The following is a 16,689-nucleotide window of genomic DNA, read 5'->3' as shown; positions in this document are numbered from 1 at the left end:
CCCTCAATATGCCATTAAGTCCTCAACATTAAAAATTAGACTAAAGTTTAAATTAATAGGTAACTCAATATATGCATTAGGACTAACTTTTTTTTAAATTTAAAAGGCCAGAGGAATGAGTATAAATCTTTTAAAACGAATTTTTGGGAAAAGGTTCAAGATGGATCAGACAAACATATAATTTCGTATATTGTACTCCTTAAATTTACAGTTTGTAACAATTTGAATTTTATAAGCTTCATTATTTAATCAAATATTACTTTTGATATCATCATCAATGTCTTATGCTCAGTAAGCTCTGAACTAACTTTAATTAATGATGTGGTAGGTAAACAAATAGGTTAATGCGCTTTTGATGCATACATGACTTTAAATGGACTCAGACTAGTAGACGACTAGTTACCAAATTCTTGTAAGAAAATTTATAAGTGATAAAACAAAGTATAAAATACTCAATTTTCTCCTACTAAATGCCTAGATAAATTTCTTAAACTATGATTGATGACCTCAGTCTACCCAATAGAAAGAGATGAAAACTTAAGTTGCGTCCCAAATAACTTCTATAGAGCTCACAAACTTTATGTTTCTATCTAAAACTATACATTTGGCAACCTTGTATAGCAATGTTCTAACTTGGCTATCTGTTATGCACTATTAATTTTGTTACATTGAATAAAATATGCATCTTCAAAAATTGGTCTCTACTAAATGGAGTCGTGCTTCACTCTGTTCTGGATAAATCTAAACCAAGTCTATGCTATCTCTCTCTCTTTTAAAGATTTATAAGGAATTAGCAATAACGTGTGTAAAGACCTAATGTTGCTTAGTTGCCTTAGGCATCTCACATGTGCCATATTGTGATAAAACCCTAGCAATTCCTTGTTGCAGTGAGGGCTAATAAAATTGATCTAGAATCATAGCAATTATCTCATCTTTCTTAAAGTGTCCAGCTAGACCATGTTGTTGGAATTAGTGTAGTGCGATGGTTGGATGAAGCTGGTAGAGGGTGAATAACTTTTATTCTTGCAATTATAAAGTTATATTACTCTTGCTAGTGCAGTGGAAATAAGAAACATAAAAGACAATTATATACATATTACTAAGACATATAATGTAATTTGAAATTCTCGTTCCTACTTCACGATGTATAACTTGTCGGTAAGTCATTCTTGGAAGCCTAGTATCTTTCTCCTCCGCAGTTCACCTCTCTAGATAGAGAAACATCTTAAATGATTATAAGAAGATTAAGAGAACAACTCAAAGGGTTACAATATGAGACTCAATATTATCTAACTAATCACTAGTTTGTTAGCCTTCAAATGCCCACCTTGTTCCCCTTTATATAACCTTCATTCCCTTCAATCTTCACTAGTTGTTTAGTTGACCTGTCGCCAATTAGTCGAATGACTTCCTGATCTCTTTAACTTGAGTTTGCCAATAACTACTTAGTTGATTATATTCCACTATTAGTCAAATGCTCCACGATAGCTCTTAAGTCATCTGATCACAAAGTATTATTTGATCAACGACTCCTTTCGTCATTCCTGTTGTAGCATTAGTTGATTGAAATTCTTAATTGATCAACTAACCACAAGTAGACTCATCCCCAAATAAAAACATTCTATTCATTGGCTTATCGGCTTGAGTTGATTCCTTAGTCGACTCAACTCACTAGTGACTTTGATCTTCCTAATGATCTAGTAACTATTCTCCCCTAAGAGTACAAGTCTCTAACTCTTAGAGTTCATAACCAAACTTATCTTCCACTGTTTAGCTTTGCCACCAAGGCCATTTCCATTAAGTTATTCATCCCTCGAGTGCATCGAGCCCCCGACTTGCTCCATGTGTCATCTTTTACACTTCATCTTAGAGTTCATATACCTTCCACTGCTTAACTTTGCCACCAAGGCCATTTCCATTAAGTTATTCATCCCTCTGTACATCGAGCCGCCGACTGGCTTCATGTGTCATCTTTTACACTTCATCTACATAGTTCACTTTTCCTCAGGCTATTGTCAACTTTGTGTTTTGATGCTTCTTGTTTTGTAGTCGCTCGGATGCCCCATACCATCCTTCTCCGATCTCCAATGGACCTTGAGCCATAAAGCTGTGAACTTGTTCGCGCCAAGCCATACTTACATAAAGCCATAATAAAATTCAAGTACAATAGAGAAATTAATTTTTTAAAATAAAAAAGAAAAACAAATAAAGTAAACACTCGTTCATCCAAGAAGTATTATGTCTATACAAATATATACATTATCACTAATTTAAAGCCATCATCTCCTCATCCCTTTATTTTACAATAAAAATATAATTTTATCTATATTTTTAATTTAAATTTAGATGATACTTTTATATATTCTCGAAATATAGAAAGTAAAGTAAATTTGTATTTGAAATATTCAAATAAATGTAACATAAGCAATGTACATAATCATCAAAAGTCTAAACTTGTGATTTAAATTCACTATATATATATGTGAAAATGCCGAACTTGGAGACCAATCTTCATAAACATTCTGTATGCTAGACTTGATGTTATTGCAATAAAATGTGAGTAAAACAATTTAATTATGTGCTAAAATAATAAAAATATATATATTTTGAATCTATACGATAGATGTTGAAAAAGTTTAATAAACATCAAAAGTTTAAACCTTGTTCCATAATAACTCATTTGAATATTTTTCCTTTAGAAAGATCAACCAAACTCATCAAATTGGTATCTCATAATGTCTAAACTCTTATACCCCTTTTGTGTTTCAAGATCCACATCTTATGCTATTTAACCAAAATTTCCAGCAAGTACACAGAACAGGAAGGTTTCCATCTAATTGGGACTTATATCTTAATTACTCATCCAAGCCCCCAAGGGGCATCTCATCATTTTCTTTACACCCATTAGTCTCCTTTTTTGTGTTTCAAAGGTCAATATTAATTAATGAAAGAACTTTAACAAGTATCATGGTGTCATTTGGTATGAATAAGTTTCCCTTGCTAATCAAAAAATTTCATCTTAATTGCAAATTAGTATTTGTTCCAATTGCAAGAGTTAAATCATGCATCAAAAGGTAAATTCAAAAGACAATAGGAGGATTTGCCTCCCTTATGATGGAGATAAGTGGCAAACTCCATTAAAAGTCTATAAATGCAGAAATAAAGGTTCTAAAGCTCAACTATTAATTTGGAAGATGATAGACCTACTTGGGAACTGATATAAAGTTCATGAATTCCAAAGAGTTGAAGTCAAAAGTCAAAAGCCAGCATTAAATATCCAACAAATATGCTTTAACGTCGCATGATTGGAAAATTGCAATATCTTTATAAGTCTTATGTTTCCTATGTGTCTTTATGAGTCCTTTATGTTTTCGATGAGTCTATCTACTAGCATTTATGTTTAGTATGAGTCTTTATGGGTCCTTTGTGAGTCCTATCATAAATATGTGTACTGCTGTAATGCTGGGATATAAAATAGATATTAAAGTTTTGAGAGTTCTCTTAGGTTGTGTGATATAATCTCCCTATGGCGTGATGCGTAGGAACCCTTAGGTGTGATACCTAAGTTTCTGGACTCCTTTACCACTTCATTCCAGATTTCTACTCCCCAAACCTCCCGACACTCAATCTCCTCTTGTGCTACATCACCTTAGTTAGACCAACTACAAATGACTCGACACAAACTCTCCCCAAGCCAGGGATGTGCTGATATTTTCATGCTTTTGCTGCCCCATAGTCAAACTGCCCCTATAGGCCATAGGCCATCTGAAGCATGAAAAAACAACCCATACAACTCTTGTACAACACGCTAGGGTACTAGGGTATCCTTAGAGTCTTCTATCCAAAGAGAAAGAAGAACAAATAAATCCCTTGCCTCACCTTGAAGAGGGGTTTCTTCTTGGTTCCGCCTCTAGGAGTGTGGTTTCCACTTCTTAAACAAAGAAGGTTGCCAATATCAAGAGTATGAATTAGGGCCAATGATCAAATTTTATGAAGGGAAAGAAGAAAAAGAAAGATCTTACTAGTTTATATAAGATCTTTATCATGCCATCTTCAAATTGAAGAGAGCACTCTTTGATGGGGTTCTTTGGTTGTCCAAAGTTGGCTGCCGCCTCTAATTCACTACTGTCCCTCTCCCTACAAAATTAACTAGAGTAGTCAACTTCTATGAAAACGAATAGTAAGAAGGGAAGTAGAATCATACCTAGTCTCCTTGGGGAAAAAGAAGAGGAAGGAGAGAAGATTTAGTCATATAAAAGAAGTGGTGCATAGTGGAAAGGGAGATTACATGAAGGAAAACCAAGAGGGGTTTTTGGCCAACTCAAGTTTTATCTCCTCACTGAGACGAACTAAAATGGGTGTTGGTAATTCAACCATAACCAATCAAACTTCAAACCATGTCAAACTTCTATCTCAAAAATAATCTTGATTTTTGAACCCAACATGAGTTCAAAAATTTCACTAATAAATCTATCTATAACAATTTAGTAAAACAACCTTGTTCCATAATAAATCCAAATAAATATCGATTGAGTATTTAAATAGATGTTAAATTATCAATTATTAAATGCATAAAAAATTGGAAAATACTCCAAGTATTGGGAATCACATCTTGTTGTTGATGTGGATTTCTTGAGGTACAATCAAGACATGTAGGATGATCCACAAAGAAAATAAGTATTGGCTTTCAGAGATTATCCAATAGGTGTTTTTTAGAATTTCCACATGTATTATGTTGTTGAATAAAACTAATCATCGTAGATTAGCACCTCCATTGTTGTTAGGTTAGAATTTTCCCTTTTTTTTAATCTCTTGTGAAAGTTCTCTTTAGGAGTCAATGACTAGGGATAAGTCCTCAATATTTTCTGTAAATTCAGTATTATCTCTGTCATTGGCTGTAGTTTTTTAGGGATAGTGGAAGGGCATTTCTTAGTATATCTCATTTAAAGATAAGCTCATCAATCTTACTGATGTTTAGAATCTTTGCATACTCATATCAAAACAAAGTAAATTTCCTCTAATTACTTCTGGAATTACACGGACAAAAAGTCATTGTCCCTTAGATTGCTGACAGTTAATATCCAAGTTTCCATATTGCTTTCCATGACTCTTTGAACTTCCAAAAATTATGTGTGTCACACAAACTATATATCTCATCTTTGTTCTTTTATTTGACTAGCTTTATTATATACATAAGTTTCTGTACTTAATAGGCAACATCTATGCTTCTTGCCTTGTAGTTGCTCTGTTGCTCTCTTTCTTTCTAAACTTATTTTTAGCTTTCCAGCAGTTGTGGACTTCAATTTTCCAACATTTACAGGGTCTGGAGAAATATGTCATGACAAAACTTTTTAATCGAGTATTTGCATCAGTTCCAGAAGATGTCAACAGTGACGGGGAACTTTATGAGCAGATGGCTTTACTACAACATTTTATACGACCTGAAAATCTGGACATCAAACCAGCCTTCCAAAATGAAACATCATGGCTGGTGAGTTGATTACTTCAGCTACTAAAGTGTTACATCTACACTATTATCTACTTGAAGTGTTACATTAATCCTTTCAGTGTTTAATTTTATGAACTTTCTTTATCTCCTTTCTTGGCCTATCTGATTTATGTACAATTCATGAATTGGTGATATCCAACCTATTCTATTTTTTGCAAACTAGGGAAGCTCATGACTCCTTGATAGTTTTTTAATAAAAAATTTCTACTTTGAGGTTGATTTGTTAAATAAGGTATTGTTAGGAGTAGGCATGGAGATTTTAGTGTGTAATGATTTATTTAAGTAGCAATGGGTTTTGATAATATGGTAATAACAAAAGCTATATATTTAATAAGTTTAATGGCTACTTCCTATATTTCATACCAAGCTATTCATAGAGTCATTTTTATTATGAAACTATTGTCCAGTTATTGTATAACTGCTAAAAAATGTAGAACATGCAAGCTTCATTGAATCAATCTCAGTGCGACAGAAAGATATTCTTAATCCTGGAGTTCCTGGGGTTGGTAATAACTTCTGAGCTTATATTAATATATGCTGTAGGATGAAATGCAGTATAAAGCATGCTTTTGCAGTTGAGTGTGTTTTGGGGATATTCTTAGTGTTTAAGTTATTGATGTAATAGTTCTTCAGATGCATAATGTTCCACTTATAACATTTGAATTTTTTCCTACATATTTGAGTTTGTATTGGCTGTAAAATCTTGATGATACAAACTTAAACTGATGCAAATCGTTAGACCATTTCTGAATCTAAACCATGTCCCAATTTCTATTTTATTGTTTCTATTTTAATCCTTAAAACCATTTCTGAATCTAAACCATGTCCCAATTTCTATTTTATTATTTCTATTTTAATCTTTAAATTAGCATTGTTCTATTTTGTTGAGGTTGTACTAGTTTTGATTTATTTTATTTCAATTATAAAAACTTGTGTGAGGCATACAAATATTGTTTCAAAAATTTCAGATTTTGCCAAAAAAACAAAAATCCTCTTGTCCTCTATCTTCTTGGTCTCTTATTTTGTGTTGTGAGATTGCTGACTGAGGTACACAACAATGTGATGCTTCAAGGGATATCAAAGCCACATATTGCAAGACCATTGTTTGAGGTATTCAATTAGTGGTTTCCATCTCCCTTCTATCCTCTCTTTTTTAAGAGAGACTCTTTATTCCTGCAACCTCTTTCATCTGCGTCACCATCCTTCACCGCTTCCACAAGATCTTTTTCGTCTGCTCTTCCTATCAACCACCATCATTTCTGCTTTGCAACTGTTATTTTCATATATTTTCATGGCACTCTTTACCTCTATGTTTAACCTCAATAGTAAGTATATTAGTTGAAGCTTCTGGACTCATAGTTTAAAATTTTATTTCTTTCTGACCTCATCGTGGTTGGCTCAGGCAATATGCCATTCAGTCCACTCATTGAAATTGAAATGGATTGGCATGAGTGAAATTATATTTTACTCCGTGCTTTTCTAGCTCATTGTGTCACCTCCATGTATTATTGATACTGTGCCAATACAAACATCAGTTTCAACTTTTACTGAGATGAACTTAGATCATATGTAATCCTATTTTTAAGTCATTAACCCTAAGTTAAACCTTATTTAGATTTGTTTTCCAATGCTTACTTGATTAAACATACAATTTTAGTTAATTATAGGCATGTGTGTGTGTGTATAATATATAATATATAATATTAAGTAAAATCATATTATGTAACTTCATATATCAGTATAGTTTGAGACCTTAGTGATCAATAAAGCCATGACAATGCTCATCGTAAAGCAATGATTGAAGTTCATCATACTTGGTCATCTACAATGGTTTTGACATTGTATGGTTAGCTTCACAACCTACCAAAATCCATATTTTGTGCTTGTGTCTTCTCAGTTCTAGTGATGTTATTCCAACTTCAATTTTCAACTAAGATATTATAAAAATATGAATCAATCAATTCAAATGCCAAATATCTTACAAGAAACTCTGACAATTGAACTTGTTGGTTACCCCTCTTATGCCTGTCAACACGATGCAGATGTGGGAATGGAAATTGAGTTTAAGTAGCTGGACTCTTCTATGAGAATGAAAGGAGGAAGAAGAGAGTCGATTGAACTCGTTATGAAAAAGGAAGAAAAGGCTTCGCATTGCTTGGAGCTATGGAATAAATAAGACTTATGTTATATACTTATAAGTTATAGAACTTATTATAAGCGATAACTTATCGAACTTATATTTCTTAATTTATATAATTAATTGGTTAATTTTAGGTATAATTAGATTAATATTGATCATTATATTTTTAAGATTATTATGCCTCTATACTCACATCCTAAATTTTACTTAATAAATCCCCATGATCTCATTTTAAAAAAACGGTGTATCCAAGACATGTATTTACACGAGTATGGGTTCTTTTTAATGGGTATGGATACTTTTTCCTGAGATCGAGTTACATAGATGAAAATTATGTAGTTGAGCTCTTTTGGTTATGACATGAACCAATTTTCCCATTCAATGCAAATACTCATTCTAGTATTAACAAAAAAAAACTCTTACTAATTGCAGATACTTTTATTAAGAAGGTATGTTACAAGACAAGATGTAATGCAATAAGGATTTTCAAATCCTATTTAAAATTATTGAAAATTTCAAAGTTGAAGTTTTATACTTTGTTATACTTAGAAAATAGTGGGAGAATTTTTTAGAATTTGTTTAGTTTTTTGAAAAAGTGGTTTTATTAAGATAAACTGATTATTTATTTTTACAAAAAATAAGTTATATTATTAGTCTATAAAAAGGGGTTAGCATGCTATGAACTAGCACAATTTTTTCAGTGATTTGAAGGTTCAAATTTAGTATTGCCTCAATTGGTGATAGAGTCAAAACCTGCTTTGGGTTTATACTTCGTTCCACAAATTCTTCTTGACATTTCCTTCTCATCCACGTTACCTGCTTCCCTATCTTGCCACCTCCATCGTTCCACCACTACGACTTTTCTCTTCCGATATTCTCGCATCATGTCCATCCTCTTCATTGCTACTGAACCACACCTTGCACTTCTCCCAACCCTCATTCTTTGTTATTTGTTTCTACCCTTGATATCACAATTGTCCATTGTTGGTTGCCTTGGAGTTTGAGAGGTAGGCTGCAGGTTCGTTGATGGATTGTTACCCCATAACAATTGTCATTCTTGCTTCCTCTCTCTCACCACAACAACCACTTTTGGCCTAAAGAACACAACCTCTAAATGTTTGCTACTGTCGCCGCCCATCCCTTTTGCGCTAGTGCTGATGCAAGTACAACCACCTTTTTATGCTAGTGTTGATGCCAACACAACCTCCCTTTTGCACCAACATTGGCACCAACACAACTGCTTTTCTGCACTATCGTTGATGTGATGTGCGTAGGATATATAACCATTTCTTATACTTTATTCGCACATCTCTATGCTTTTCATGCTGTATCTTATGTATGTTACACCCTTATCTATGCATTTGGCATCGTATTCTTAATTTCCTAGTTCGGAGGACTGCTTGTGTGTTTGGGTGTTTCAGGACGAAAAACGGAGCAAAACAGGCGAAACGGAGCACTTATTGAAGATATAGCAAGATAGGGCCGTGCCTCATAGGCACGGCCGTGTCTATCAGCTCCATGGACCGTGTCTACATAGCACGGGTGTGCTTCCAACCAGAGATCCAACATGCCTTGGCCGTGCTCCAAAGGCACGCCCGTGCCTTCATCCTGCAGCTCCAAGACATGGCCGTGTCCCTCAGACACGGCTGTGTCTCCCAACAGAGAAGCATCTTCCCTTGGCCGTGTCCCTCAGACACGGCCGTGTCTCCACAATAGGACCATGCCAAGACATGGCCGTGTCCCTCAGACACGGCCGTGTCCTCTACCAGAGAAGCGCCTGCCTCCGACCGTGCCTCACAGGCACGGGCGTGTCTCCCAGCAGAGTACAGAATTCCTATGGCCGTGCCTCACAGGCACTGCTATGCCTCAAGACAGAACTTCAACTCTTCTTGGCCGTGCCTCACAGGCACGGCCGTGCCTCCGCCATAGCTCGGCGACCACACCCGACCGTGTCTCCCAGACACGGCCGTGTGACGGGGGCGTGCCTGGCCGAGCCCAAGGGTATTTCGTGGGGGCCTATAAATAGACCCCCTTAAGAGCCCTAGAAAGGAGGGGAGACTTTGGAGAGCCACCGGAGCGTGCTAGAGCCACCGACGCCTCATTCCGGAGCCAGATTCGACGATCCGTTCATCCGTCCGGACACTCCATCGCATCCACATCCCACCTTCGCAGAGATTTCAATCCGGAGAAGGAGCACCTTGATAAGTCCTATTTCTTGTTTTCTCTTAGATTCTTGGAATAGGATGCATTATTTCTCTTCTTCTTTGTATTGTAACCTCCCCGATATGGAGTAGTCCTCTAGATTCTAGGATGTAGGAAGAATCGGGGTTATTGGATGATTGTACTTTGGATTTGATAATCTACCATGTTCTATGATATGTTTATGCAATTGCTTTGTGGATTTATGCTTTGTGCTTGTTTGATGATATGCTTGTGAATAGTGTGAATCCATAAGGGTAGAGATTATTTGGAGTTTGAGGAATTCTTAGGATTGTATATCCGGGACGCCTCGTGACAGGAGGAGAGTCTTAACTGGACCTTCCAAGGGATTGCTTAAGCTGTGAATAATGTTTATGAGGGATAACTAACGGTTGCTTAGTGTTGGGGAGAAGTCTTTAAAAGAATACCCTGTGACAGGGGTAGGAATCTAGTAGTATTCTGGGGCGCCTGAGTGACACAGGAGAGCCTTGAACTAGGCTATCTAGAATCATCTCAAACCAACCTAAGTAACATTAGAACACCATTGATTTATTCCGAGGAAGACTGACGAGGTCTAATTAGATAATTTGGTTAGAATCCCTACAATTGTGTAATCATTGAGGAATGGTAGAGGATCCAAGTCAATCAATCAATATCCCGAGGAATCCGAAGTCCTAGAGTCGCTTCCCATATATTGTCACAGTCGAATTCTAACTTCGAACTAAGGTTTAGGAACTTTAGAACACTCCATCTCCCCATTGAACTCTCCACTCTTATTGTGCTAGGATAGTAATTAATTCCATGGTCCCTGTGGATTCGATCTTTTATTACTTGGCGACATTCCGTATACTTGCGGAACACGCATCATGATGCTAGACGATTGCCACTCTCATGACCCACACCCATGACTTGCACCCATGACCTAAGCTCAATGCTGCTTAAATCTTGCTACTAGGGCCTTGGCGCTACTTGTATTACCATAACAGCTTCTAGGTTGCTTGCACCTATGAAACTGACCCCTTAATCCTATAGTCTCAACACAAGAGCACTGCCTATGTCGTAGATTCACCACTACTCATTGCCTTCACTGTAGAAGAAGCAAGCAACCACCCTCTTGCATGAGACTAAGAGAATGCAACACTGCCCATCATTGTTGGCAAAGAAAACACTCTTCCATGAGGAAGAAGATGAGGTCTGATCACCTATAATCTCTCAATTCTAGATAGGCTTCTTAGGTCTAATTTAAAATTTTTATAGATTGGTTCACTAACTCTATAAAATTATAGATTAGTTATTGTGCTCAATACATATATGGATATATATATTCTGTTTTATTTTATTGCTTTTTTTGCTTTATTTTATAATCATTGTTACTTATTACTTATATTGACGTGATGAGATGAACTACCCAAATTACTACTAAATGCATGAGAATGACAACCTTAATTTCATGAGAATTTGAATAAACCATCAAAATTCTACACTTAGCATGCAAACTCATACCCAGTTATATTATTTCATTTCTAGAAAAGAATTAAATTATTTCAATAAAACTAATAATTGCTATACATTTATATGTGTTAGAATATATGCTCTTATTTTTTATGGTAGAATATGACGTTTATGGTATAATGCAATCAAGACAAGATTTTCAAATACTATTTAAAATTTTTGAAAAATTCAAATTGTCTTGGTCATCTAAAATTGGCAGAAAATCAAAAGAGCGTCTTTTTATTTATATCGTCAAAACAGTACTCCACTTTCAAAAATTACAACACCACTTTAGAGCTGCTTTGTACAAAGCACCACATTGAAGCTGCTTTGTACAAAGTACGACCTTGAAGCTGCTTTGTACAAAGCACCACATTGAAGCTGCTTTGTACAAAGTACCACCTTGAAGCTGCTTTGTACAAGGCAACACCACCTTGGGTTCATATCCCTGTGGTTAGATAGGTCGAGGACAAAGGGATATTTTGGGTATAAAGTAAAGGGTGGGGCACCATTTTGATAAATTTTGAAAGAGGGACACCCTTTTGATTATATGAATAAAAAAGATGTTCTTTTGATTTTATGCCTTTAAAATTTTTATAGTTTGTTGTATTTTTAGTAAATAGTGGTAGAATTTTTAAAAATGATTTAGTTTTTAGAAAAAGTCAATCAAAGATTTTATTAAAAATAAACTAAGTCTTATGATTAGATCTTATCGTTAGTGTATAAAAAAGAGGTTAGAATTATATACTAGGATAGTTTTGAATTAATAAATTTCCCTTTGATTTTTTGTATGAGATGTGTGAGAGATATTCCTCTAACCGGGTTATTTTTTGTGATATATTTATTCCATTAGCTTCATCAATTTTGCCCCAATTTTATGGGTGATTTGAGTGTTCAAAACTTGGTGTTGTGTTTAAAATCTTTGCTATAATTAAGTTAAATATAAATTTAATTTAATTGGCTATGAAGCTCTCATATTCTTGTTTTTGGAAGCAAACAAACCAACTAGGAGAGGATCAAAAGCTTGGACATTGTCGAAGAATAAATTTCCATGGTCTGCATCATCCAGCATCAATCAATACCTAGACACAATGCAAAACCTAGACGTTAACCATGCCAAGTTAATACCATTGTGGCACCAATGATACTGCTCAGAACATTTCCATATGATAGAAGAGACTGCATTCTTTTTCAAAACTTCCCTGAAAGTTTCTTTATAAGCCTATTAAATTTATTTTACTTTTTAGGCATAAGCTCATATGATTATGAAGAGGATTTAAGGCTGGCACTTGTTTAGCCAGCAAAATTAATGTTACTCCAATTCAATTTGAAGACGTCCTATCCATAGATTTCAAGTCTATCTACATATATTATTCATTTTTTGGTTTTCCAATTTATACACCAACCTCTACTCTAGGATTGATAATTTTACTAATAATATCCACTTTTGTCCAGACTTCAGCACCTCTTCTTGTGAGTTCTACCCTGAAGGAAAGTGTTATAGTACTATTATTGAATATATATTGTTGATGGACATGGGCAATCTAATGCATGAACGATTCATGACAAATTTACCTTATTTATGCAAGGGATGTCGGAATGTGAAAATAGTGAGATGTGCAAAAATGATGGCTCTCCTAATGATCTTTGCTGCGCTTACAGTTGGATATCCATTTAAACTCATTGGATTGAATTTCTTCTTCATAGAGTTGAATGATGCAAAATAAATCAGTTGAAAGATATATGCCAATTTTTGGCCTAAACTGCATTCAGATTTATTTATTGTTGTTTATTTTTAAAATATTTTTTCTAAATTGTCGTCGTTGTAATTATATGCTTGGTATATTTTTATTTGGATTGTAAAAACCTATATATAAGGTGAGGATTGTTTGGGGAATCTTAAATTATTGAATATGATTCTCTTGTTCTGTCCTCTGCTCCCTCTCTTCCCTTGCATCAATAATTTGCAGATTTTTTTATTAGAATTTCTTTTTATTTGTCTGTTGAAATAATCCTTATTTGAATGTTGAATGCTTGAGATCTTGAAAATTTTGGTTGCATTTGTTTATATATTTTTTTTTGTTTCTTAGTTTCTTTTTCAAATAAAAGGAAAACTTCTCTTGATGAATATATTTGATGGTATTTGATCTTATGTTTCAAGAAGATGGAATGCCATTTATAGATAATAAATTTGTGTATCAAAAAGTTCAAAGCAATGATAAAAAAGTCCTTGTTGTTTGGCCTTTCATTTTCTACTCATTTTTTTCCTTTGTAAAAAGGAAAACTGGGAATTTTTCCTGGAAGGAAAGACATTCCAATAGACAGAAAGTGAATGTCGTGTAACTTTGATGGGACATCAAGAATTTCTCTGCCTAATGCAGTTTTTTTTTTTTGGTCACCATAAGTATTCTAAATATCTGAATGCCAACATCCATATTGGCCTATAAACTTTTTCCTTAAGCATTTTGTATTCTATAGCTTCCATTTGATAGTTGCAGTTATAGTGTTGGTTTACAACAGTTGCCATATTACGTACTTTTATTCTAATAAAGTATATCAATTATTCTTTTACCAGACTCCAAATGGGAGAGTTGACTTTACTGACATCTTCTTCATGTGTAGCTTGCTCAGAAGGAACTGCAAAAGATTAATATGTACAAGGCTCCTAGAGACAAACTCGTTTGTATACTCAATTGTTGTAAAGTTATAAATAACTTACTAATAAATGCATCAATTGCATCAAATGAGAACCCTCCAGGAGCAGATGAGTTCCTTCCTGTTCTTATTTATGTTACTATAAAGGTATAATTTTCACACAATATTCATGATGAGTACCAATTGCTTTTAGTTGTTTCTTCTTTCCTTTCTTTTAACTGCAATAGAAGTGGGTAATTTTTTCCACCATATTTCATTTATATTGGCAATTAACTACAAACATAGTTTAAAAAAAGATATAAAAACAACAGTTGCATGTTAAAGTAATTGCTTCATGCTTATTTGTGGTATCCCAGTAGACTTGAATGAGTATGAGAATAGGAATACTATCATTTTGCCTTTGCAGTACGTCAGTTGTTACATGCAACTAAATCTGTAGAATTATCATCTGATCATAGAAAAAAGTGGTTTTATGTCTAAAAATAGTGCTCAAGATTACTGAACTATGAAAGCATATTGAATATATCCAAGGGTTCACGATATTCATGAAGGTGATGGGAGGAACCAGGGACAGAAAACATGAGTGATACCATGTACATTCATTCACCCAATAACTCAGATAGTATGTGGCTTTATTGTGGTACAGATAGTTAAGCTTGATTCCTGCCAACATATCCTGTATACAGATAGTCCACATTCCATACCAGACAGATTATAGGCATTTCTATCTTGATGTATGGTTCTCAAGCTTTGGTCCTTGTCAAGGCTCAATACAAACACGATCCTTAGTAGGCAATTCACTAGTCTTATGATTGGTTTGTATCTTCAAACTATGGATTGTTACAGTATCATCACAGAGAAACTTTTCTTGCTTAAGACTAGCTTCCCACAGCTGAGCTGCTCAGTCTCTGAGAAATTTGTATTCCAACATAACATACTCATGTTATTACAGGAAAATGTGAAATTGATATTTGTAGGATGGAACACTAATGAAGTATTGCTAAAGAAAAGGTTTTATGCACTTTCATATTGTTTATGTCAATGCACATCAATGCCATGATTCTTTTTCACTCTACCTCATTGTACTTTGCTTTGTAAATATCCAAACAACTTGTCTCTTCCATTGACACTGGTATTTTAAGTATGAAATAGAAAATCTTTCTAAAGCATCTGAAAAATTCCCATCAAGTAGGCACTGAATTCTACAGGTAAATCTGTCATGGTTTTCAGCTTTAGTGTTGCAGTTCCTGATTACAAGCACAAAAATGTCTACTGTGTTTTGCAGGCAAACCCACCACAGTTGCATTCAAACTTGCTTTACATTCAGCGTTACAGGCGTCAATCACGATTAGTCTCTGAAGCTGCATACTTCTTTACAAATATCCTATCTGCAGAATCTTTCATTTGGAATATTGATGCACAAGCACTTTCAATGGAAGAAAAGGAGTTTCTGAACAAAATGGAATCAGCCAGAGCACATCTAATGGGCACATCAACTAGTGGAGACGATCAGCAAACTAAAACGAACCTAGATGACCTTGAACAAAGGTCTGGTATACTAAAAGCTAACAGAGAACTAGACAGTTTGGTGTCAGTTCAAGGGCAGCATGTTCCAAGCCAATCATATGATGCCAACAAAGATGTAAATGCAAATGAAAAGGCACTCACTAATAGGTTATCAATTTCTGATCTGGAAAAAAAAGGAGCTGCTGACCTTTTGGAGGGACACACAAGCAAATATTTTCAGGATTATCCTTTCTTATTTGCTAATGCTGGTGATCTAACTATCCAGGATGTTCACAGCCTTCTAAATTGCTACAAGAAGCTTGTTCTCAAGTATGTTGCTCTTTCTAAAGGAATGGGCATTCATAAGGAATCTGTTCCACTAAGTCCTGAAACCTCATCCGAACTGCAAACTGTCAAAGAACATGAATATTTAGCAGATTTAGAACTTAAGAATGGCCATGCTGAAGTTAGTAAGAAAAATTCCAACTCCACTGTGGATTTGATCTTGCAAATGGATGAGGTGGAATCAAAGAAATCCATAGAAGGCTCAAATGCTGAAACAAATGAATAAAATAATCAGTGAAAATCTTTAGCTTTCTGCCTTGTTTACGTAGTGTGCTCAGGTCAGAAGTATTCTCACTTTTTCTATAAGCAATCATAGAGAGCTCCATCTGTAACTTGCAACTGTAGCTTATTTTGTCATGGTGGAAGGGTTGAAGTTCGAAATGGGAAAGGAAACTGATTACTTGCAAGCTAAGAGGTCAAATACTTTTCCCAGGCTCATACTACGAGTAAAATTACGCCGCCTTTTTTTTTTTTTTTTTTTTTTTTTGATCTGCAAGTTGATTTGCCCTTTTTATACTTGTCTTGGAGATAGCCACTAATCATGGTTGTTAGCCAAAGGATTTGTCCCTTTTACTTCAAAATAGCAGACTCATTCAAATTACTAATTGGATTATGATGCCTCAGCCCTTCATGGCAAGTAAGTTTAAAGCACCCTTGATTGTGATACCTCTCTTCTTCATGACTAGTGAAACTACAGCACCCAAGGGTAATATGTTGTGTGAATTCTATCTTTATATGCTAAAGAAAGAGTGCCGAGGATCATGCAAGAAATCAATGATAAATTTATTGGATCCATTGTTTTAGATTGTTTATTTATTTATTTTCAATACTTAACATACATCAT

General features: G+C 34.8%; 1 protein-coding gene across 1 annotated transcript in view; it reads left to right on the top strand.

Moving 5' to 3' along the window:
* Window positions 1-16,446, top strand: part of LOC141829345 (vacuolar protein sorting-associated protein 9A-like) — a 29,802-nt gene extending 13,356 nt beyond the window's left edge. The window contains exons 3-5 of the mRNA XM_074716796.1: window positions 5,321-5,491; window positions 13,962-14,141; window positions 15,280-16,446. Coding sequence (XP_074572897.1) covers window positions 5,321-5,491; window positions 13,962-14,141; window positions 15,280-16,071 — 1,143 coding nt within the window. The 3' untranslated portion in view covers window positions 16,072-16,446. The remainder of the gene's footprint in view (window positions 1-5,320; window positions 5,492-13,961; window positions 14,142-15,279) is intronic.
* The last annotated feature ends 243 nt before the right edge of the window (window positions 16,447-16,689 follow it).

The sequence above is a fragment of the Curcuma longa genome, chromosome 5, assembly GCF_044706935.1.
Source record: "Curcuma longa cultivar G26 ecotype Majalengka, Jawa Barat chromosome 5, ITB_CL_G26_1.1, whole genome shotgun sequence".
Taxonomy (NCBI): domain Eukaryota; kingdom Viridiplantae; phylum Streptophyta; class Magnoliopsida; order Zingiberales; family Zingiberaceae; genus Curcuma; species Curcuma longa.
Note: the sequence above shows the minus strand (reverse complement) of the source record. Positions and strands in the feature narration are given on the sequence as shown.